This window comes from Eschrichtius robustus, chromosome 17 (genome assembly GCF_028021215.1).
Source record: "Eschrichtius robustus isolate mEscRob2 chromosome 17, mEscRob2.pri, whole genome shotgun sequence".
NCBI lineage: Eukaryota > Metazoa > Chordata > Mammalia > Artiodactyla > Eschrichtiidae > Eschrichtius > Eschrichtius robustus.
In genome coordinates, this window is record NC_090840.1 from 40,414,507 (window position 1) to 40,440,598 (window position 26,092).

General features: G+C 36.9%; 1 protein-coding gene across 1 annotated transcript; it reads right to left on the bottom strand.

Moving 5' to 3' along the window:
• Window positions 1-1,444: 1,444 nt before the first annotated feature.
• On the bottom strand, window positions 1,445-25,402 carry TMEM64 (transmembrane protein 64). Its single transcript, XM_068525695.1, has 3 exons — window positions 24,372-25,402; window positions 8,192-8,347; window positions 1,445-2,099 (listed from the first exon to the last, which is right to left on the bottom strand). The coding sequence occupies exons 1-3, from the start codon at window positions 25,173-25,175 to the stop codon at window positions 1,908-1,910; spliced, it is 1,152 nt and encodes a 383-aa protein (XP_068381796.1). The 5' UTR covers window positions 25,176-25,402; the 3' UTR covers window positions 1,445-1,907.
• Between the last annotated feature and the right edge of the window lie 690 nt (window positions 25,403-26,092).

Sequence of the window (26,092 nt, forward strand, 5' to 3'; positions counted from 1 at the left end):
AACAAGAAGCACAAGAGAAATACTGTCAAGTTAGACAGAAAAGAATAAGTCAAACATATTGTTTATTGGGATAATTAAACTAAATAATTTTTAAAGATAACCAAACAAGTAATTAGTATTCAAAAAAGAATAATAATATTCCATTACTATATATATTTTTTCTACCAATAAAAGAAGGAAGGATTTGTAGGCCAATTGAATGCTATAGACCCAGGTGCCTATAAGATCATTTACACTGAGTTCTTCTTGGTATGGACATATGAACTTCACTGTTACTCAAAGGTGAGCAAATTTAGGCATTATGAAGGACAGGAAAACAATTATACCTGCAACAGGGCAAAAAATTTACACATTAAAGTGGCCAAATGCATCTTTAGCATAAAACTAAAATAATCTGCTTACAAATAATTCTTTTGCACTTTAGTAAATCAGGGCAAAGATTTTACCCTAATGAAAAGGCAAATGGGAGGTCTCTGATAAGGTGACATCTTCATAGCTAAAAAAGAGATACCTATCAGAAAATTTGCATTCATATCTATAATAAGCTACTGTAAATAATAAGCTATAAGCTATTGTAAAAAAAAGAATCATTAAGTTCACAATTAAGCTATTTTAAAAATATAAGGTGATAAATGAATAATATGTCATATGAATCATACTGCCAAATCATTATATTCTATACACATAAGTGCTATTAATAAATACACTCAATTCATTCTACAGGAGAAAGAATTGCGAGACTTAATTTCACATTTCAGAATTCCTGAGTCTTATCAGAGAAAAATAAGTACCAAAAACCAAACAAAATAAGCCTACTCTATAGTACGGCAAATAATACAAATCTGGGCATTAAGTTAACATTACTTATAGTTTTAAAGATGAAGACTATGGGAAAAATATATATGTACTTCAATGGAATTATAAACATGATTTTAAAGCTTAGTTTTTTTAGAAAGGCGTTTTGATCAAACAAGGTCACCTGAGTGACATCTTCAATGATGGTAAGCCCACCACTTTAAAGGAATAACATCTTTATTTCAAAGCCTAATTATGAATATAAAAAGAAAAAGAATTTTATTTTAATAAAATGTTTTAGTAAGACTGCAATAGGACAGCCCTTTGATGGAAGACCTAAGGAGGGTAAAACCAATGTAATCAAATTAGAACTCAAGTTCTAATTTGAGCCACTACCAATTTAAATAAATTTCCCTTTTGCTTTGCATATTACACAGTGAAACTAAAAAAGGTATCTTAAGAGCACTTCAGTCCCACAATGTAGGATTTAAGCTTGTGTGTATCAGTATAAATGGCCCTGCAACAATATGATCCTTACAAAAATACATTCAAACAAAAGTTTATGTCTATTTTCTAACTAGCAAGGAAAAGGAAAGCAAAGTGGTCCCACCTAACACAATTAGAAAAAAAAAAAAAAAAAACACCGTTTATCCTTTCTGGAAAGACTACCAAAGCAAAGAATGTCCAATAATATTATACATTTAAAATTGCATACTTTTACTCATCTTTGTAAGTAGGAAAGATGCTTACAACTATTCATAGACTTTATAAATAAAGACACTAAGCAAAAAAATATTTGGATTATTTCTCTGTTCATAGGTACCCATAAAGAAAACAATGAAGAAAAACTAAAGTGCAGACCTATAGGCCATTACGGGTATAATAAATGATAAAGAGTTGCAGCCAAAATTGCATCTACATTTACACTTACCTATCCAGAAAATGATTCTTGCTTTTTAAAAAATGTGCAATTTAAAAACTAGTCAGTTTCTGTTTTTGTTTTGTTTTGTTTTTTTGTGCTGTAATACAATTAGAACTTGCATCTGCCCACTAGTGAGGGGATTGCTAGACCTTGGATTGTTAGGCTCTAACAATCATACATTTCATTAGAATCATACAATATTGATTCCACCTCCAGAAAATTTTAGGGTCCTCTTGTTGTAGGATGAAGAGCCACTGATATTTGGTTGATTGCCTTTAACCAGAGAGGTTTTCAGTTCCATTTCACAAGCTACAATAGCTGCATTCAATTCCACTTGAGCTCGATGAACTACATAAAACATGAGGCCTATACTTATAATAATCTGTGAATAAAAATAAAATATTACAATTAACAATATTTTACATGGAAAAAGGGGAGAAATATATCCAATAAATATTTGTCTTAGAAATGTTACAAACAGGATGCTTGTCAAATATAGTTAGGTAAAATTTTTAAATAGTTTACACACAGTTGTCATTTATTCTTCCTTTGGCTGCTGGGTGTGGAGGGCCAAAATCTACAGGGTAACCATTATATGGTATCCGGTTAACACAAGGCAACTATACATCCCTTTTAGTCCATATTAAATGATGTTTGTTTGATACAAGTCAAGCTTCTCTCTTTGTACCAAAAAGTTTCCTTCAAGGAATAAAAAAAATTTCTACAATAGAGGTAAAGCTGGCTAAACTTTATTAATGTAATAATGTAGTATTATTTCTGTGCAGAACTATAAATGTCCGTAGGTATTTTTAAGCCCACTTAGAGAGAAGCACTACCATTTGCAAATGACCTACCTGGTGCAGCCAAAATTAAAAATATTAAGAAACACTTTTAAAAAATGAAATGCTGGACTTCCCTGGTGGCACAGTGGTTAAGAATCCATCTGCCAATGCAGGGGACACAGGTTCAAGCCCTGGTCTGGGAAGATCCCACTTGCCACGGTGCAACTAAGCCTGTGTGCCACAACTACTGAGCCTGTGCTCTAGAGCCTGCGAGCCACAGCTACTGAGCCCACATGCCACAACTACTGAAGCCTGCGCGCCTAGAGCCTGTGCTCCACAACAAGAGAAGCCACCATATGAGAAGCCCACACACCACAACGAAGAGTAGCCCATTTGCCACAACTAGAGAAAGCCCGTGCACAGCAATGAAGACCCAATGCAGCCAAAAATAAATAAATTTAAACAATTAAAAAAGAATGAAATGCCAATAAGCTTCAAAAGAAATTAACCAGAGATTGTGAACACGAAACTGTCTATACTTTTCAAAACAAAAACAAAGGAACATGGTGAGGGGAAAAATGCCAGTCAAAGGGATAACTAGAAAAAGCATTAAACTGAAAATCAGGTTCTAGTCTTGGTTTAGCCACTCACTAGTGCTGTGATTTCAGGTAAGTCCCTTTAAACCACATGGGCTTCTCCCACTGTCCAAAAGTTGTGGTCCCTCTGTGCTTAAACATTCTACATATAATTCAGCACAATGAATGTCTAAGCAGTCTACATCTATTAAATGGTATTTATTCCAAAGTTCATTTTAAAGCAGTTCTTTAGAGTTCGGAGAAAATATTCTCAGTAGATATTGTTTAATGTCCCAGCAAGCTTTCAAAGGCTGCTCTAAGCATAGTGATCCTTAAATATAACACTGTTTCAATTAAGCCTACCTATAATTTTATGGGAGAAATATTCTAGATACAAGTGTTGAGGGAGGTAGGGGGAAGGGCAGGATACTGGGAGTAAGGTAGGTTGAGTAGATGGGGGAACCTGGAACTTGCACAAGGGAATCTGTACATTAAGCGAATACCCATTACTTAATACAACTCTAAGCAAATTAGTTATTTTATTTTATTTTATTTTTTATGTTATAGGAAACAAAGATATTTATTTTATTCATCCTTATTTAAAACATTTTCTTTTTTAATATTTTAATTTTATTGGAGTATAGTTGATTTACAATGTTGTGTTAGTTTTAGATGTATAGCAAAGTGATTCAGTTACACCCACACATATATTCATTCTTTTTTAGAGTCTTTTCTCATATAGGCTACCACAGAATATTGAGTAGAGTTTCCTGTGCTATACAGTAGGTCCTTGTTGGTTATCTATCTTATATATAGTAGTGTATGTATGTTCACCCCAAGCTCCTGATTTATCCCTCCCTCGCCATTTCCCCTTTTGTAACCATAAATTTGTTTTTGATGTCTGTAAGTCTGTTTCTGTTTTGTAAATCAGTTCATTTGTATCTTTTTTAAAAATCAGATTCCACATATGAGTAATATCATATGATATTTGTCTTTCTCTGTCTGACTTACCTCACTTAGTATGATAATCTCTAGGTCCATCCATGTTGCTGCAAATGGCATTATTTCATTCTTTTTTATGGCTAAGTAGTATTTCATTGTATATATATACCACATCTTTTTTATCCATTCCTCTGTTGATGGACATTTGGGTTTGCTTCCCTGTCTTGGTTATTGTAAATAGTGCTGCAATGAACATTGGGGTGCATGTATCCTTTTGGATTACGGTTTTCTCTGGATATATGCCCAGGAGTGGGATTGCTAGAGCATATGGTAGTTCTATTTTAAGTTTTTTAAGAAACCTCCATACTGTTCTTCATAGTGTTTCTACCAATTTACATTCCCACCAACACTGTAAAAGGGTTCCCTTCAAATTAGTTATTTTAAACGTAGGCCTTTAAATCTTGTCTTTGTTCTCTAACATGTGAGCTCTCTTAAAAACACAAGATACACTTATTGAACACCCTAAGTTTGATACTATGTGGATGGTGATACAATGTAAAGATATGAAAAAAGTGTTAACTAATTGGGGGAGGGTGTGGATGAGATGCTAAGTTCTGCTTAGGACATGCTGAATTTGAGGTGCCTATTAGATATCCAAAGCAATTCAGTGAATGGGTCTAAAGGTATGGAAAGAAGGCTGAGCTGAAGATGTGTATTAGGGAGTCCTTGCAATAAACATAATAGCAGCCACCACAGTAACTGGATTTACCAAGAAGAAAAGTTTTCAGAGTGAGACTAAAAAGCTCTGGCTAGAATCTTGTGGAAGACCAAGTTAGGGATGGAAAGAGAAGGAGGTGCTGATAAATGAGCCAGGCAAACAGCGAAAAAGATCAGGAGAGTGGTATCAAAGAAGCTAAGAGAAGAAGGTGTTTTTAAAAGGCATCGTCAACAGAATCTTAGGTTGCTAAGATGAGAACTGGAAAGTGTATCTGATTTAGAGAAGGTTAGTGATGAAAGCTTGAGGGAAGAATTTGGCGAGGCCACAGAAAATAAGTTTAGAACCACTGAAAAAGTCTTTCAGGTTCCCAACAAGGGTGAATGGGCTACATCTTTACATGGAATTTTCCCCCAGATGCCTTTCTGGAGCCCAGGGCCTGGCAATGTGTACTGACTCTTCCCCACAGCCCAGTGAAGTAAACAAAACAAAAAAACAAAAAACTTTTTTAAAAGATTCCCTATTAAAATGAAAGAATCAAACACAAGTAGAAAGACAAGCTTTAAAGAGGAAGGCATACAGAAAGTGATTTCTTCCACCATTAACTGAAAAGCAGGCCGAGAGTATGAGCAGAACATAAGAGGGTTAGTACATTTCTTAGTTGGAAATTGAGGGCTTTCCCATTTGAAGGCTTTTGATTTTTCTGTTAAGCAAGAGAGTTAATCTGTTGAGAATGAAGAAGGAAGCCAGGAGAGGAGGAAAAAACTGTGAGGAGGGTGAGGATAAGTTTGAAATAGTCATTGAGGAAAATGGGGGAAAGGGAAGACAAAGGAAACAGAATATAGGGCAGTGTTGAGAAACCAGCTGAAGGTTTGCAACCATGAATTAAATATCACCAATTTGCTTGGTTGTATGACTTCCCCAAAAGAGCAGGTGCAAAGCAGATCAAAACTTGCATTTATCCAGGATTGGGGTTTTGGCTGATGAGCACACACAAAAATATATGGAAAAGATTAACTGAATTGACAAACCACGGAATCTAAGTTGGATTTCATTACAGTAAATAGTTGTGCCTTCCTCTGAACATCTGTTTGGTATTCCTTTCATTTTACAGACACTGTGGACTCTATTTAGGTGGCTACAGTGAGAGGCAACTTTGTGGCTCATTTCTAGTGAATATGAGGAACCTCATGTTATTTACTCTGCTAACTTTAACCTATGCTTCATCCTTTTTTCCTATGCTAATTTTCTCCTTCAAGATGACTTCTTTCTCCTCTCTTTTTATTCTCCTGTATATCTTTTGTAAGCTAAATTAAATCCTCCCTGAAACAAATTACAAGTAACATCATCAATATATCCAATCAAGGCATAAACATGTCTTCACTTTTTTGTTGTTGTGGTGGTTGTTTTTTGTAAATGTCTGGGCTAAGAAACATTTACCTTTTTCTCCTTGTTTTGTATCCTAAGCTTAAATAATTTGCCAATTCAAGCAAAGGGGTAAGAAATCGCTTAGAAAAAAGAACATCCTATATTTTAAGAAGCACCACTGACAAATGCATGAACTAGTTTGTTCTATTATAATTCCACTGATTATAGTTGAGTAATTTACTAAGATGCATAGAAATATAAAGTATCAAATAGTGAATATCTTCTGAAAACTACTAATAATGAGGAATGTTAATTACAATGACAAGAAAAAAAAGGTGTTTCAAATTGTTTTCAGGAAACTTGAAAAACATAAAATATGCTTAAATATACTAAAAAAATCAATCTGAGAATGTAGTGTACATCAGAATCTTAGAGTACCTTGGGATGATTATAAACATAAATTATTAACATAGATACTACGTAACACAGAAAGTTTAGTATGTGATTGGCATGCTACATTAATAAAAATAAACCAACTGTAACAAAAACTCTAAACCTATAGCAGGTTATCTTAAAAAAATGTAGCTCTGAAGAAAAAATAGTAAAGGAAAATAAAAACTGACTTCCTGAATATCAAAAATATTACAAAATTTTTGTTAAAGCAAGCCCTTTCACTTACAAGCTTTATTTATAGTTTAATGTAAATATTCTTGGGCTTACTTTGTTTACTAAACTTGTTCTGCATAAGCACAAAGAAAATTAACTCTGGCTTTATTTATCGTAGTATTTTTAATACAGTATAGTACCTCAATAAATTGAAAATAATACCACTAACAGTAAATTTGCAATGTGACACCATATATTCAATAACAGTATAAATTAAAACTTACAAGTCAAGGGACCAGTAAGTTAAGTCAGCTATCTCACTAGTATTATCTGCTCAGTAGACCACTGGTTATGAGCATGGTATCTAGAACCAACTGCCTTTGTTCAAATCCTGATACTACCCCTTGCAGCTCTGACATTAGACAAATTATTATCCAATGGTGTGCTAGTAAACTAGCTCTTAGGGATCAGAGGTGGGGAGCTTGACTTAGAGCACTTGTCATTTTCCATAACTGTAGATACCCCCGTCATGACCAATTTCAAGCTACCAGTGTGACATCACTGAATATACAATTGGCTCGAGATAATAGATAATAAAATTATATGCCTACTAAGGTTTTGGTAGGCATTAAATGAGCTTAAATATATAGCATAAAAAGCATTCAATAAATGTTAGCGACCATCATCATCATCACCTTACTAAATCATCAAAAATCATGGTGATTTTATATTTTGGTAAATCTCAGGAATGAAATGTATCACAAGCGAATGAATTTTTAACTCTTCCTGCATGTAATTTAAGGCACTGAATAAGTCTGCCGACATAGCAGGATTTTCCTCTTTTATTAACCTCTTATATTGAATTGTATGTACCTCAAACTATGCTATAATCTGCATGGTAGTAATAATCTATTATACAAATATTATTCGAACTTGTAATGGAATACTTCTATACTTTTTATAAAGCAATACTTTCTAAAAAAATTTTTGTTCACATCAAATTGTACTAGAAAGAAATTTACATTGCCAGTATAATAATCTAAAAAATACCAATAGAAGAGTTCAATACCTTCAAAATTTGAAGGTAAAGTAACTAAGATAAAAACCTAACCCCACCAAATCTCATTAAAATTATCTTTAGAAATGTAGTATTAACACTTCATACAAACTCAAAAAAGAATATTTGATTTAGTCATGACTTTGAAAATAATCACTGCAAAAAGAACTCTATTTTTGTCATTCCTTTTTTTTGTGTTTAAGAGAATTTTCAATAAGTGTCAATTCAGTTCTATATATTTCCATATATCCACACAATTAAAAATGTGAATGTTGTCAAAATATGAAGTAGTATTGAAAAAACAAGAAAAGGTGTAAAAAGGAAAAAATCTTCTTAAATTATTTTCAGTGAAATTTCTTAGATTTAAGTCAGTAATGTCATACAAAAAGGAAACAAACAAAAAAAGACAAGCCTTGGTCTTAAACTCACCTGTAAACAAAAAACAAAATATCCACTAACACTTTGTTCTGCAATGACATCTTCCATGGTCCTCAGGGTGGTACCCAAATAAGAATTCAGGAGCTGGGTAGGAAGCAGTCCAACCGAAGATGCCATCAGATATTTGGGTAAGGAGAGATCAGTAATCTAGAAGAGCAGATTAAATGGAATGATTCATTACCACATAAAATTTCAACTTCACATAAAACTGTGTGTACAAGTCTTGCTAGCAGTTTTCCCTTGGAGTAGAGGAAGCTGAACTACTTTTCAAAGCATTCTGGTTTTTAAAAATGATTATAAAGGGAATACATACAGAATGTAAAAGATTTAGAATGAAATAAAAGTTTAAAGAAAAATTTTAATATTCTATTATTCTGCCATTGAAAGCTAACATTTGTGACTATTGTTTTTTCCTTACACGTAAATAAAATGTGCACACACACAGATCACTCTGTAAAAACAGTTTTTTAAGTCTTCCTCATGTCATTAAATATTCTTCATAAGCATACTTAAATGGCAATGTGGTCACTGGGCTTTGAAGCCAGGTAACTCTAGAATGACATTTCAGGGCTGAGTCTTTGAATATCAGTTTTTTTTCATTTGTAAAATGAGGATAATAACCACTACCTTACATGGTTGTTATTAGGATCAGAAATATTTGTAAATATCTTAACAAATGCCTAGCACATGGCTGACACTCAAAAAGGTAGAAATTATTATTATTATACAATTACACTATTGGGTTGGCGAAAAGGTTCATTCGTTTTTTTCCCATTAAGATGGCTCTAGTAGCACTTAGGTGTCTTTAACTTCATTCGAAACAATTTTGTTAGATTGTATTGTGACAGCTGTCATATCAGTGTGCATTTAAAATATAGCTTATCAAAATTGAATTTTTGTGTAGCCATTTTAATATTAAAGATGGAAGAAAAAAAGCAACATTTTCGGCATATTATGCTTTATTATTTCAGGAAAGGTAAAAACGCAACTGAAACACAAAAAAAGATTTATGCAGTGTATGGAGAAGGTGCTGTGACTGAACAGTGGTTTGTAAAGTTTCATGCTGGAGATTTCTTGCTGGACGATGCTCCACGGTCAGGTAGACCAGGTAAGTTGATAGCGATCAAATCGAGACATTAATTGAGAACAATCAATGTTAAACCACATGGGAGATAGCCGACATACTCAAAATATCCAAAACAAGCGTTGAAAATCATTTGCACCAGTTTGGTTATGTTAATCACATTGATGTTTGTGTTCCTTGTAAGTTAAGCGGAAAAAAAACCTTCTTGACGGTATTTTCTCATGCGATTCTCTACTTAAACGTAACAAAAACATTCTGCTTTTAAAACAAATTGTGATGGGCAATGAAAAGTGGATACTGTACAATAATATGGAATGGAAGTGATCGTGAGGCAAGCGAAACCACACCAACCACACCAAAGGCTGGTCTTCATCCAAAGAAGGTCATGTTGTGCATACGGTGGGATTGGAAGGGAGTCCTCTATTATGAGCTCCTTCTGGAAAACCAAACGATTAATTCCAACGAGTACTGCTCCCAAGTAGACCAACTGAAAGCAGCACTCGATGAAAAGCGTCTGGAATTGGTCAACAGAAAATGCATAATCTTCCGTCAGGATAATGCAAGACTGCATGTTTCTTTGATGACCAGGCAAAAACTGTTACAGCTTGGCTGGGAAGTTCTGATTAATCCACCATATTCACCAGACACTGTACCTTCGGATTTCCATTTATTTAGGTCTTTAAAAAATTCTCTTAATGGAAAAATGTTCAATTTCCTGGAAGAATGTAAAAGGCACCTGGAAGAGTTCTTTGCTCAAAAAAAGTTTTGGAAAGATGGAATTATGAAGTTGCCTGAAAATGGCAGAAGGTAGTGGATCAAAACAGTGAATATGTTGTTCAACAAAGTTCTCAGTGAAAATGAAAAATGTATATTTTATTGTTACTTAAAAACCAAAGGAACTTTTTGGCCAGCCCAATAACACTGTGTGGATGTAGCACAATTTAACCATTCTTTTGCTGTAGAACATTTACAACTGTTTCCTTAATTGTTTCTTTGTGTATATGTGATTATGTATTTTTTTTTTTGCTATTATAAATTTTTAAAATCTATATGAAAACCTTTGTATATTAACCTCTGTGGGAGAACAGTATCTAAAATATTCCCAATAAATCCATCTCGTAGTATTCATGCCCTTGTGTGATCCTCTCCCCTAGAGTGTGGGCTGGACCTAGTGCTTTCTTCTAGCAAACAGACTGCACAGCATAAGCGATGAGATGTTAGTTCCAAGATTAGGTTACAAAAAAAACAGGACTTCCATCTCTCCCTAAAGAAGGTAAGTTACCATGTTGTAAGCAGCTCTATGGAGAGGTCCTTGCTGTACCAAGGAATTGATGTCTTCAGCCAACAGCTAGCAAATACCTGAGACCTGCCAACAGCCACCAGAGTAAGCCTGGAAGCAGATTCTCCCCCAGTGGAGCCGTAAGATGGCTGCACCTCTGGTCAACATCTTGATTGTAGTACTGAGAGAGAACCTGAATTAGAGGCACCTAGCTATGCTGTACAGGAATTCCCGACCCACAGAAACTGTGAGATAATAAATGTTTATTAAGCCATTCAGTTTTGGAGTGATTGTTACACAGCAAGAAATGACTAATATGCAACTCCATTATTTTAGGAAAGATCATTTGGAATGGAATTACTGGATCAAACAGTAAAAACTGTTTTCCCAAAAGGTTCACACTGTTTTACATACTTATCAGTAAGTAATGTATATGTGTGTCCATTTCATCATACTCTTACCAACTTTAAGTTTTAAATTTCAATCTTTCTTAGTTTGATAGGGGTAAAAATAATGTTTGATCATTGTTTAATCTGTACTATTTTAATTTATATTTACATTAGTTTTAAATATACATTTTTCTATTTGCACTTCTTTATGGCTTTATTTGTTCACATTTGCTCATTTTTATTGAAATGTTAAGTGTTTTCTTATTATTATTATTTCTTTTTATAAATTTACTTATTTATGGCTGTGTTGGGTCTTCGTTTCTGTGCGAGGGCTTTCTCCAGTTGCGGCGAGTGGGGGCCACTCTTCATCACGGTGCACGGGCCTCTCACTGTCGCGGCCTCTCCCGTTGCGGAGCGCAGGCTCCAGACGCGCAGGCTCAGTAGTTGTGGCTCATGGGCTTAGTTGCTCCGCGGCATGTGGGATCGTCCCAGACCAGGGCTTGAACCCGTGTCCCCTGCATTGGCAGGCAGATTCCTAACCACTGTGCCACCTGGGAAGCCCGTGTTTTCTTATTTATTCTTGATATTTACTCTTTTTATAGTAAGGGCAACTTTTTGTCCATTATATGTGGTAAATATTTTCCTTTAAAGTGTCCCTTTAATTTTATGTTTTGACATACAAATGTTTCTAAATTTGTACATATATTATTAATTGTTTCCTCTGATTTTCCATTGCTTTTAGCTTTAGAATGTCTTTTCAGATCCCATTGTTAATTTCTGCCTATATTTCTTTTATTATATTTTCATTTTTAATATTTACCACTTATTCCTTCTGTAATTTATTTGAATTAAAGGTGAGGATTCCTTATTCCTTATTCCTCCCTTTCCCCAGTAGCCAATTTTCCTAGCATCATTTATTGAATAATCAATAACTTCTCCAGCAACTTATGATGTTTACTATATTATAAATGAAGTTACTGTATATAAAGGGGTCTATTTGGGGCTCTAATACTGTCCACTGATATCTTAAACCTTGTGTTGAAACCAAATTATTGTAAAGACTATCAGTTTAATATCTCATAAGGAATTTCCCATCCTTCAAACCCCTATTATTACTCTTCTTTTTAAAATTTGCATAACCTTCTTACCTATTCATTTTTACAGATACATTTTAGGATCACTCTGTCACTCAAAAAAATTAGTAAATATTATACTAGGATTAAGGTAAATTTATAAATTAATCTGGACAGAGATGCAATCTCCAGAATATTCAGTACTCTTATCAAGAAATGTTTTCATAATTACTTTAAAATCCTCCACATTTCTTACTAAAGTTTGGTGGTTTTATTCACATATATCAGTTATTTCTTATTAGTTTATTTCTAAGCATTTTATGTTATAGTTGTTGTTGCTACTGCCATTAATTTTGAGAATAACTTTTCCACATCCTTATCTGGGTATTACTGTTATATAAGAAAGCTAGAGGCTATTTTACTAAATTTCATTTTTATTAATTTTAAGATCTGGTATTTTAATCAGCTACAGGTTACTCTATAACTACAATCTAACCTAATAATTATGTAAATCATGTTTTCAATAAAGATACGTTTATCTCTACTCATAGATGATTAATTGGAGATACACCACTGCTGGTTTAGAAAGAATACTGCAGTGACTGGTTGTTAAAGATTCACCTAAACAATTACTGACTCAAAGACTGCTCCATGCAAGATGCTCTGGTAGGTGCCTGCAAGAGAGGCAGTACGACACAACTTTTACCTTGAAGAATTTGCACACTGACAAGTACACACACAACTACTTCAGAAACAGGCAGAAAGGAAGCCTTGAGAAGAACTACACAGAAAGTATTAAGGAGTAAACAGGGATTAAAATCTCTGTAGGAGTAGGGGGCCAAAGGGCAACATTGTGGAATAAGAGGAACTTGAAATGAACTCCAGAAGCTAATATGGGTTTGGTGGGCAAAGATAGGTGGGATGAGGAAGTTAAGGTGTTCCAAGAAGAGAATGAATAAGGACAAGGTGGCAGGTAACATACAGGATGTATTAGTAAAGTTAGCAGTACAGTTTGGGATATTTATAGGGCAAGGGAATCCTGTAAAATAAAGACAGGGCAAGTATTTGGGGTGATACTTGTTACGGGCCTTGGGTGAAAGGGGAATGAGTTTGTACTCAGTAGAAAAGCTCTGGGGAGTCTAATCAAAGAATGACATGAATGGGGCTAAGTATTAGGAAGGTTCTTCTATCAGTCTGGAGCACTTACAGGAATGGAAAACTTTCTTTAGAATTAAACATGTCAAATGTATAAAATAAGTAAATATGACAAAAATGAATCATAAAAATTATTATACTGCAGTTAATAATAACATTATATGTTATGGAAGTTATTTTTTAAATAAATATTTAAGTTCCAAAATATCAGAATGCAAAGCTTCAGTTCATAATCTTTAAATGTAATGAAGTTTCTCCAAAGAGAACACATAATTGACATTCATGGATGACATTAATAATATCCAAACGGCTATTTTAAGAACAGATATCTTAAATCTGAAACAACCCTGCCACTTATCTCTTTAACAAGACCTTTGTCCAAAGCATAAATCAAAGTTTATCAAACCTTTCATGACCGAACCTCATCCTACAGAAAAAGCAAGTATTATTATTTACATACAGTTCTTTTCTGAAAAGCTGCATAGCTAAATAAAGCAAAGAAACTAATTTCAGGTAATCATTGTAAACTGTTTTGCTGGCGTGTCAAATAATTTAACCAATAGAACAAAACAATAATACACACACATACAGGTTTTCAACTCTTACTAAGTGTATTAAAGATAAACAGGTTCTAAATTATTCTAATATGGCATTTCCTATAAGCCATGATCCTATTCAGAATCTGCATCTAGTTCCAGTCTTTGACAAACAAAGCTAATTTAGAATACCTGTTCCCACAAAGAGACCCATCCAGCCTTCTTTCCCCGGTAAGCCTTTACCCACCGACTTTTAAAAAAACATGTCTCCTTGTCCTACTTTCCAAAAAGACATTAAATGTGATCCTAGAATATTCCCACTGGAATTCCTGACTACAGTACCCTGGGATCTTGGCTCAGGACTGTTTACCTATTCCAAAGACTCCTAGAAATCTCAGCCTAGGATGTCAGTGTTATCCTGCTGGTTAGTTTCTGTGATCAGAAATACTCCAGTGAGAGTTCCAGGGATGGTGAATGCTACCTGATTGCCATCTTCCCATGCTTTTAAAACTCTAGAAGCACCATGAAAGTATACACATTCTTATTCTCAGAGGTACTGTGATTTACTTGGAGATGTAACTCACTTTTCTGGGTCAGTAGGGGTTACTGTAGAATATTACTTTACCATATACCAGATAGATCCTGAAAACAAAGACATGCCCATCTGAAGAAAAAAAAAGAGAAAGAAACCCTTAATTCTGAAGAGCAAGAGCTGATTCTTCTCTGAACACATATTTTTGAAGCTGACAATAAGAGAACCTCTGTCTTTAGATGGATCACTCAGATGCTCACTGAACCTGAGGCCTGCTGTCCTCTCAGGCACGGCACAAAGCACAGCTCCCCTGGCAACCCTGCCTCCAGCTCCTCTGCTTTCTCTATTTACGGCTGTTTACACAACGGTTTTACGGGCTTTAATTTAACACACTAAGAAACTTCATCATTTTTACAAAGAATATCTTGACACAGATCGAATGAAGAATATAAAGGTGATCTGTGTATGGAAGACCTCAAATTTTATCCATAGCTTTGTGAATCTTTATTAGTTTTGGCAAATTACACCTTCCTGTATAGGTGTGTTTCTTAGTTTATATAAAAGCAATGCTGCTTATTGACAAAGTTACTATTAAAGTAAATTCCAATTAAAATATATATTTAGCAATATTATACAGAAAAAATCATGAATCCCTATAATAATTTTTAAGGAATGGTCAAAAGAAGTTAAAATGACTACATTTGATCTTTTCATCTAAATATTATTGATAAATTATATATTTTATAATATATATCCTAAATATTGATACTTACTATCAATATTTCAGAAACAGAGAGGGAGAAATAGTCAACAAATGGCAACTAGTTTTCACTTCCAGAAATATGAAATTTTAAAAACTGGTTAAAGGAAAAACATTAACTGCCCATTCCCTTCCCTCCCCAAAATACCTCTTTCAGTGTTCCCAATCTCAGTTGCCCTAGCTATACACTTCAGAAGTCAGTCACACCACTCATTCTTCCCTCATTCTCACATCCAATCATCTACCCTTTCTTATGGATTCTACCTTTTACATATGTTAGAAATCTACCCATTGTCTGTCCCTATTCCTATTCAGTCTCCCCCTCTCTAGTCTTGATACTCTAGACCTACCCTCCACTCACAACCTATGCTAAATTTTGCAGAAATCTTTTAAAAATGCAAATCCAATCCTGCTTAAACTCCTTCCTATTGCCATCAGAATGAAGGTCAGGTTCTTCAACATGCAAACTGCTTCATGACCTGGCCTCTGAATGTCTCATGCTTCACATCACACTATGTTCCAGACACATCAAAATTCTCTTGTTCTTAGAACATTCCTTGCTCTTTTCTTTTTGGGCCTTTGTACATTGTTCCTTCTGGCAAGAACACTTATACCCTTCCTCCCACTCCTTTTATTTGGGCAAAGTCCCAAACTGTCTTTCACTACTCAGTCATCAATTTCTCTAGGACACCTATTCCAAGCTCCCAAGTCTGCATTAAGAACTGCTTTCAAGTTCTCTGACAGAACACTATTACTCACCAAGTCCCTTCACACTAGAGAGTAACGGAAGGTTTCACCATCTGTTTGCCCTTTACCCCTACCTCAGACTATAAGTTTGTAAAGGAAGGGACCCATCTGTCTTGTTCCTCATTGTGTCTCTAGTCTTTAGTATGATGCCTACTATATATCAGATACTAAATATATGTTGATTGGATGTAGACTGTATCAACATTAAAATTGTTTTGTTTATAAATGTGGAGACTTATAATAGTTGCCAGTTTATAAACAGGCTAGGATGCAAAGTCCACTTGTAATTGGCTGTTCAGAAACTAAACATGCTTTCCCCCTTCCCCTCAGAGAAATAATGTATTAAATGGAAATTAATTCATTGTCAGCAAAATATTAGCCTTGATATATCCAGAATGCTTTCTCCCCTAGACTGCAAGCACCCTGAAGGATCTGGGATGGCTTTATTCATTGCTATTGTATCTCTAGCATCTAGAACAGCAGTGGGCACAGAGTAGTACCTATCAGTTACTTGTTGAGTGAATACTGAATGAACACTAAAAGCATGTCCAGTAACCTCTGAGGCCAACCTGATATCAAGGTTAAAACCCTCTGTGCAGGCAGCAACCCTGAATGTACTGAGAAAAGTCTTGCTACCGGAAAAACAAAAAAAACAAACAAAAAAAAACCCAACAAGGCAAGGGCTCTGAGAGACCCCACTCTAACAGGTGGAGAGGGCATCAGTGTAGAGGCTTCTACTGACAGAGATAGGACAATAAATCTGTCTACAATGCAGAAACTATCTTCATATATACAGATTTTTTCATTAGTTCACTATCCCTAAATTAGGAACTGCTTTTAACAGTTCCTAAATATTTTAGGGGTCACTGATCCATTTGAGAATCTGATTAATTAATACACACATTGAATCGCCTCTCCAGGGGGGGAAAAATATATACATATATATATAAATATATATATATATATATATATATATCTTACTGCATATAATTTCTGGAATATAAGTTAAAAAGATCTTCTTTATAGAGTTATGACAAACTATAGGTTTATTACTTCTACTCATTCAACAAAAATTTATCAAATGCCTTCTACACATAAGGCCCAGGTCTAAGCAGGGATAAAGATACAAAGATAGAAAACCACAACTGACTGTGTGGTCATTTTAAGCCATTTTGTAGTATACTTAATGACCAAAATGTTCATTACATTCAGTAAAAAGTCACAAAAATCATTTATAACATTCACCCACAATGTTATATAATGAAAACACACGCATTAACAAATGCAAAGACTAGAAAAATAAACACTGAAATGTTACTGATTTTTCTTCTTTGTACTTACTATACTTTTCAAAGTTTTTACAATGAATACTTATTTCATAGAAAAAGCAAATACTGTTAAAATAAGTTTTAATAAGACTCTCTGCCTCTAAAGAAATTTTTTTTATCTAGGAAGGGGTAATAAGACATACTGTATTTGTTACTATGATACAATTGGCTAGAGATATAGATTTGTGAATTCTAACCCCATATATGACACATGAAAACAACAGAAGCTGGTGAGATAACTGAAGAGGCACAAACAGGAGAACACAGTTTTGAGGAAGTAATAGCCAGCTATACTCAGTGGTACTGTGAGGTCTAAGGATGTGGGCTAAGGTAGCATGACATTTTTCAACTTGGTCATCATGTCTCAACCTTCAAGACTTGACGACTCCAAGCTCCTTCAAAACACAGACTGTGCCTCTGTCCTTCTATTCCATCTGAACTGTACCACTGGCAATGAATCAGTATACTTTAATAGTAAGAAGAAATAATCATTAGATATACGGGTACAGTGACAAGTAGCATGACCCATCAACTGTGTATGAATGAATGATTATGTCTATAACACAGAATAAGAATTTAAGAAGATGAGAAAACATTTTTATAAAACATACTATCACCAAACTGTTAAATAAAAAGTAATGCTAGTTACTCAGAACATTTGTCTTTTTAAGAGCAAACTCTGAGACCCTGTCTAACCTCTCTCATTTTACAAATAACAAAAACTGGAGGCCAGATCATTAAATGACTTCACCAAAGTCACACAGGAGCTGAGACAGAACCTAAGGTCCCCAAATAGTCCATGAGGCTAAGATTTTACCATTTTTCCGGTCTTTCAGTCACTAGCCAATAAAATACTTTTATTTAATTAAAATAAATTTCAGTTTGATTGTGAACCAAATTACTAGAAGTAATGTATCTTTTTCTTGATTACTCAAGGCAAACTCTAGGAAAATACATTACAGTTACATTTGCTTTAACTTTGTCTTTAATCTTATTTTGCTATCACTATTTTAGTCAGTACACCAGTTTCACAGCTCCCTGCCCCTCCCAAAACAAACAAGGAACCTTTCTGTTGCTGCTTCTAACCTATTGTGGGCTAATAAAAATAGCCAAAGTAACTAACAGTTAGGTAACATAAAATTCTTTAAAGTGGTTCCACTGAGAAGTGAGCCAGGATGATGGGTCAGGCCTTGCACTTTTAAATTTACTCATTTCTTTCCTTTTCTTTTTTTTTTTTTTTTTTGCATTTTATCCACATATGGTCTTTTTTATAAAAAGGGTTTTGCTAAATACAAAGGTAAAAAGATATATATGAGAGCTTACGGGCCTCTTCCTACAGTTGCAGGGGCTCAGGCCTGGTGGCTGTGACTGCTGTAGCTCTCAGGCAAACTTTTTCTGCAAAGTGCCAGGTAGGAAATATCTTAGGTTTTGCAGGCCATAGGGTCTTTGTCGCAACTACTTAACCTGCTGTTTTAGCTTAAAAAGAGCCACAAATCGTACATACATGAATGAGCATGGCTGTATTCCAATAACACTATTTACAGATGTTAAAATTCCAATTTCATGTAATTCTCACATGCACAAAACATTATTCTTCTGATATTTTTTCAAATCATTTTCCTGGGATGATGTCTAATTCAACTGTGTAGAACCTTGCCCAGTGCCTGACACATGGGAGGTCCTAGGGCAAGTGCTCTGCAACTATCAATGGAATAAGGAGATCTCTGAGCAACCCAGCTCTTCTCAGATCAACAATAGAATCTTAGGTAAGTTCATGACTCTACAATTTACTAACTGTATGTTACTGGGATAGTTATTTCATCACTCTGCCTCAACTACCTTTGCTTAAGATGAGGATTAAGGTTTATATGAGTCTTAAATAAGCAGTGTGTACATATTAGAAGAACAGTGCCTGTCAGTTAGTAAGTACAATATAAATAATGGTTAAATTACAACAATAACAACAAAAAAAAATTTGAGTATCAATGTCCTTTTTTTGGAACGCAGAGGATAGACAGAAAGAAATAGTAAGTAATGAGCAAGCTATATATTTTATCACAGCTTTGTAGTAAGTATTAGTAAACACATTTTACAACAGAAAGTATGGCTCAAAAGAGTAGCTCAAGATGTCAGAGTAAATGTTATAACTAAATCTAATTTCAAGTGTGTGATATTTTGTCCTCTATATAACTGCCTATAAGTCACTAATAACTCCTCAGAGGACTGTTGTGATGATTAAGGAATATCATGTATGTAAATTTGCTCTGCATACTGTAAAGTGGTATACAACATATGAATAAGAGGATCTTCCATGCTATTTTTTTATGTTTTTATTTGAGGTTTCAAAGATTTAACCATGATGGACAGAAAATTTCCCATGTGGAATTGTTTGAGAAGTTTTTCTATGACCGAAGTGAAAACAGAGAATGATTTTTAGGATCTCCTATGGAACAACAGCAACAACAAAATCAAACTCTTTTGGAAGTTGCAAGCACCAATATGAATACCGTTACCCATAACAACCAATTATCGTGTAATATATTTGGATTAAAGTTGACATTTCACTGGTGGTAACTTTAAACTGTAGAAGTTCAGATGTCTCCAAGGGGGCATCTTATAGGAGACCTTACAAGAATGCTTTAATGCTTACTCAATACAGAATGGGATGTTATTCTTATGAATGTTTACAGTTTTCAACTTTATCAACAAAAAGGAAATCCTGAAATTCTGAGGCTACAGACAAGATTTGCTATGTCTGAATCAGAAATAATCATGTCTACCTCTTAGAATGAGGATGAAATAAGTTAACACATCAAAGGGCACTTAGTAATTGTGGAATGATAAGAGAGAGGCTATAGAGGTAAGATGAGGGTTGGGAATTTATCCTGAGGGGACAAGAAAATCCACTTGAGAGTTTCCCTGCAGGGAGTACCAAGATCGGATATGCATTCTAGAAAGATCTTTCTGGAGAGAGAAAAAATTAGAAATCCTTGTTTAAGAAGCAAGGAGACCAGATGGGAGGCTGAGATGCCTGAACCAGGGTAGTGGCAGTGGACTGAACTGAAGGGCCTGGGAGGCAGAATCCATAAGTCAAGTGCCAGAGTCATGAAGACTGCTACCAAACACTCCAGTTCTCTCTCCTTCCTGGCACACACACTACCCCTTTGAAGTTAGCTGTGGCCATGTAACTTGTTCAGGCCAGTAGAGATTACTTCCAGGTGAAAGCTTTAAAAACCAGTGTGCAATTCACCATGCCACATAAAGCAAGTGAAAGATGGTGGCTCTGTCATCCTGAATCCCAAAGTAAAAATGACATAAAGCAGAGACTCCCCACCCCTTCCCCAAACCAAGTTGAACCCGGATCTGTGCCAAGTAAGTAAACAAACCTTTGCTTTTTTCTTTTTTTTTTTATACTTAAAGAACATATATTTATGAGAAGTCATGAGAAAAATATGGCATCATATGCAATATAGAGTCTATTTAATAAAAACAGAAGTTTTAATTGTATTATAAATGCTGGAAGCATATATTATAGTCCCCCAAATCATAAAAGCTGAATTCAAAATATAAATTAAATTTATCTCCCTCTCATCATAAACAATAATTCAAGCTACATTTTTTACAAACCTTTGCTTTTTAATGCACTGAGGTTTGGGGGTTGTTACTGTAGCATAATTTAGCCTATCCTGACTGAAGCAGTAAGACCTAGAAACCTAGAAACACCTAGACCTAGAAACCTAGAAACACCGACTACACGTCTAGAAATCTGTCTTAATGTACAATAATACCTACAGATACAAGATTACATCAAAAACACTGGTCGGGGGGGAGGGGTTAACTATTTCCCAACAGAAACAATGAGTGCATTTTTAAAAGTGGAAAAAATTTAAATATGTCCTTGGGAAATTATATTTCTTATAATCTAAGAATTGATACAATGAAGTGTTATGTACTTATTTTCCATTTCAAGCTTTTCAAAAGTGGAGTGTCAGTTTGCTTATCCCTTTTTAGCACATATGGGAGAAGGAAAGAAATAAAGTTAAGAATAGATAGGAAGCAAGGGAGAGCGCCTTTCCTTCTTCCATACATTCACCTTTTACAATCAGTTCCTGCCTCTAAAATATAAAAACCACTACACCTCCACCACTAAGAATAATAATTGCTAATAATTTTTGAGAATTGAGTATGTGCCAGGCAAATACTCAATGCCTTCACTGCATTAGCTTATTTAAGCCTCATAACTCAGCACAGATTAATCAAGGACTGTCTATTTCCAAAGCCTGTGCCCTTCATGACCACTATACTTCACTTCCTCTTTGAAGTAGGCCCAGATAAATTTCTTTAATCATGGGCACTGATTAAAGATCAATCAATCGTGGACACTGAAGATGAGTTTTAACTGAAATAGCAGGGAAAAGGGATAATTTAAAAGATAGGTAGGGAAGAAGAAAACAAAAGAAATATGCCTGGAAAGGGGGCAGCTGTGGGTAGCCTGAGGGGTAGAAGGGCAGAGAGGGTAGAGGCAGAATGAAGTTCTAGAAGGCAGAAGGGAAAGTTAGGCTAAAACAAAAATCAGCCTAAACTAAGCCTTCTTTTCACTCACATACCCTGGGTGAATTCAGTAAACAGTTTTGGTTGAAAGAGCTACTAAGCAGACAGTTAATATAATAGATAGATATAATATATAATATAATTATATATATATTATATATTATAATTATATAATATATAATATAATAGATATAATAGACTATATCCAATGGCTCCACAACCCCCCTGCTTATGGCCAAGAGTGAGAATTTCACACAGTACCATGCACTTTTTCAGCTGATCTGGGGTTTATAACTCAGCTCACCACTTGGTAGGTGGGTGATCCTGAACAAGTTCCTGGATGCTTGAGCCTCCATTTCTTCCTCAGAAAAACTGTACCAATAATACCTATTTCAAGAGGCCAGTTTTCTTTTTTTCCTTCTTTTCTCTTGACCCCACAAGGCCAACTGAGAATTGCCCCTTGTCAAGTTTGGTTTCAATTACATAATTACCTTAAATTATTTCCAAGTACAAAGTATAACTTCTTAATCACATGTTTAATATGTTTAAGAGATTACTTTTAAAAAAACCTATCTTATTTTTAATTAATAAATATATAGAGTCCACATTATATACCCGGGACTATACTAGGTACTAAAAATACAATGAAGAAACAGAGTCATGGGTTGAGACCCTATCTTCAAACCATAGTGCAAAGTTTGACTCTACCTAGGTGACCCTGGGTAATAACAACAGTAATGACGACAAAAGCCAACATGTGAGTGTTTGTTAATCCAGGGTCAGTAGCATGTATTTATTTTATGTAATTGTCTCAATAATCCTATGAAGTAGGTACCGTTACTTTCCCCATTTTGCAAATAAGAAAATGAACCACAGAGAGGATAAGTAACTTGACCAAGGTCAACAGATTCTATGGGGACAGCAGATTTCCAGAGCACCACCCCTGTGTTCTAGACTATTAGACAATAGTCTATAAAATATGTACAATCACCTTCTGCAGGGTTAGTTTAGATTAGAAATAATATGTGGGAAAGAGCCTAGGATAGTAGGCACATGGTAGGTGGACAAGAAAATGCACAAGGAAATAAACTATACTAGAGAGGAAGCAAACTAAAGGAATGAAACTATTCAGGTTCCTTAGTTCCCACTCTCTTTCAAAGTCTTAGGATACTTGACCTATTATTATCCAAGGTTGGGTCAAAGTTCATGTCTATAGGAGGTTGTGAAAAGGTAAAATTTTAAGGAAGAGAACATACCAAACTGCCTGTAAACACCAAACTTTATCTGTACAGAAAACTCCTTATCTATTTCCATGCCTCCACAAGCTTCAATCTACAGTCATTACTGCTGTTGGTTAGAATCAACATGGGATTTGCAAAAGGCATTTAAAAAGAAAAGAAGAAAGATAAAATCTTAACTTCATCACAGAGAGGTAGGTTGGTTAGAACTATTCTTAACATAAAACAAAATGAGAAAGTTTCTAGAGACTAACAATTTATTTTTGAGACAAAACAATGTGTCAGAATAACATAAAATGCATTGATTCCTATGGATTTGAGTGCTAAATCTCTTTCTTCACACAGAGTTTTCTTTAGGTCTAGCTGAAGGGTTGAGTTCCTGGGAATCTCTATGTGAACTCTTTGAACTTTAGAATCATTGAATTTGAGGAACTCAGTAACTAGTTCAACCCCTTCACCTTAGAAAAGTGGAAAGCAAGGGCAGGTAGTGTTAATAATTTGTTCCAAAGACACTAAGTTTGTAAATACTGGATTCCTTTCTTCCAATGGGATGGTTTCCTCACTTCGCAGTGTTTCTATTCCTCAGTCAGTTACAATGTGATGTACATTAACTAGAAAAACCTAAACTGAATAAGCAGAACATATGAATACACGGCAAATAGAGCATAGAAGGTGTGTAAAAAGACAAATATATTCTCACTGGGAAAAAGGTTATCTGTCCTATTTTGTTTTATCTTACTACTTAGTGATTTCAAAATGAAGTTCCTCCAAAAAAAGATAAAAAGGAGGCTTCCCCCCATTACACTGTATTAAAGCAAATTACTTGATGGAAAAAAAAAAAAGCCTATTAAAATTTTTAGGTAACTCCAAAATATGGAGTCTGTAACTACCCTCTACACTGTTTACCCAAACAATTCCTTTAGCCCCACGTTGTTAAAAACTTGAGTCAAAACACTGGATGCATTTACACAGGTTAGAGAGAAAGCTAGGCATGTGAAGCCTTTACTCCCTGACTGTTGCCAAAGCTGCTACAGAAATCAGATGACAAATGTTTAAAATGGATATTTCCACTCATCTCCCCTCATAGTTAAAAGGGCTCTTCATTTCTTTTTATATCTTTATTGGAGTATAATTGCTTTACAATGTTGTGTTAGTTTCTGCTGTACAACAAAGTGAATCAGCTATGTGTATACGTATATCCCCATATTCCCTCCCTCTTGAGCCTCCCTCTCACCCTCTCTAGGGCTCTTCATTTTTAATCAAACTCATATGCCAAAAAAGGAGTAGTTCTTTCTCTACCAAATCTCCTATTGAGGGCCGGACTTAGATTTGCTTTATTTGTTTGAGATTTCTCAGGGTACGACGGAAAGTAATTTTAATTCCTGTTGTTAATGTCACTTCTCTGCTGGCATTTATCTGTTGGAGCGTCCTCCTAGGGCTGTCACAAGATCGCTCAAAAACAGACTTGGAGAGAGATGGACCAGCGGGACACCACTTACCGAGAACACTGCATTCTGAAGCCCAAAAGGTATGGGGGTCAGTCTGGCCAGTGCCACCACTTTCAGGCCACTTCCTCCCTCCACGACGCGAATAACGGCGCTCAGCTTCTCGCTGCTTTGGATCCTGGCGGTCACCCAGGCGGTGAGCAGCCGCTTGCAGACCACATGGGCGATGAAGGTGCCGATGAGGACGCCCACCACCATCAGTCCCATGCCCAGCACGAAGCCGTACAGGTAGCCGGCGGCCACGTTGAGCACGATGTACCCCCAGCCGCAGGGGAACGAGACCACGATGAAGCCCACCACGAAGAGCAGGACCCCCAGCAGCGAGTCAAGGCTCTCTACCCAGAGCAGGAGGTGCTGCAGGTAGCGGCGGACCAGGGCCAGGGAAGCGAAGCACACCGCGGCCAGCACGCAGACCAGCACCAGGCTCCGGCACCAACAGGTGCTGCCGACGCAGCAGCAGCGCCAGTTTCTCGCCTCGGCCACGCCGACCACCACGCCGCCGCCGCTGCCGCTCCCGGGGCTGCCCGCCAAGGCCGCGCCCGGCGCCGGCAGCTCAGAGGCCGCAGGCTGACCGTGGTGCCCCAGATAGGCTCCGAGCAAGGCTCCGGAGGCCGCCGCCGCCGCCGCCGCCTCCGCCGCGCTCGCCCCGCCCCCGCGGGGAAGGCGGTCCGCTGAGTCGTGCCCGCCCGCCGCCCGCGAAAGGGCCCAGCGGGGCGGCAGTTCTGCGCGGCCCGGAAGGGTGTCTTGCTGCAGAAGTCGGGGCAGCGTCTGAAGCAAGCTCCTGCTGGGGCTCCACATGCCTCGGCCCCAAACAGGCCCTCAGCCGACCAGTCCCGCAGCCGCCGCCGCCGCCGCCGCCGCCGCCGCCGCGCCCATCAGGCGGCGGCCGTTCATGGCGCCCCGCACGCCTGGCCTTGACTCCCCGCGTTCGCTCAGGTGGCAGTAGAGGGCCTCAGAAAAAGGCAAGGACTCGGAGACGGTGGGATGATGCCGCTGAGAGTGAGAACACTCCGGACCCCACACAAGCAGTGCCCACCCCCTTGCGGCCAGAGGGGGCGGGGCCTTAGGCGCGCGGGGCGGGTCCTGGCGCGAGCTACATTTTGGCCCCGCCCCCGTGACGCACAGCCCCGCCGGCTGAGCGGGTAAAGAACAGAGGAGTAGTGACAGCGTAGGGAGGGTTGGGATGCTGAGGGGAGCGGTTGGGAGGGCAGAAAGAGAAGAGAGTAAGCGGGCACCGGAGAAGGAGGGGACTGCAATGAGGTGTAGAGTCGGGTGACGCGCGGTGAGCGCGGGGAGCGCCGGGCGCTCCCGGCCTTCCTATTAGGCGTGCGCGTGCCTGCCTGTCAGGGCAAGCTCTCCTTTCCTCGGACCCAGTCGCAGTCCGCCAGCTGCTTGGATCCTTGCCCAATACCTGTTGGTTGTTTCTGCAGTAACCTCTGATCGTTCACATCCACAGCTCCTTTGGTGACACTAGAGGAAAAAGTTCTTGATCTACTTTAAGGAGGATTTGCTAATTTTTACCTACCCAGGTAGTGAAGTCTCCGTGTAGGTTTCAGGTCGTCGTTTGGTCCTTAAGGAACTGAAGGAATTAGGTACAAAGGCCCAGCCTTGACAGAATGCCGCTTCTAACCCCAGAAGTCCTTTACTGAGCTCCAGACACCTGGACTAGGGACTTCTCAAAAAGATTCACGGAAGGACATTTTTAGGATTCGCAG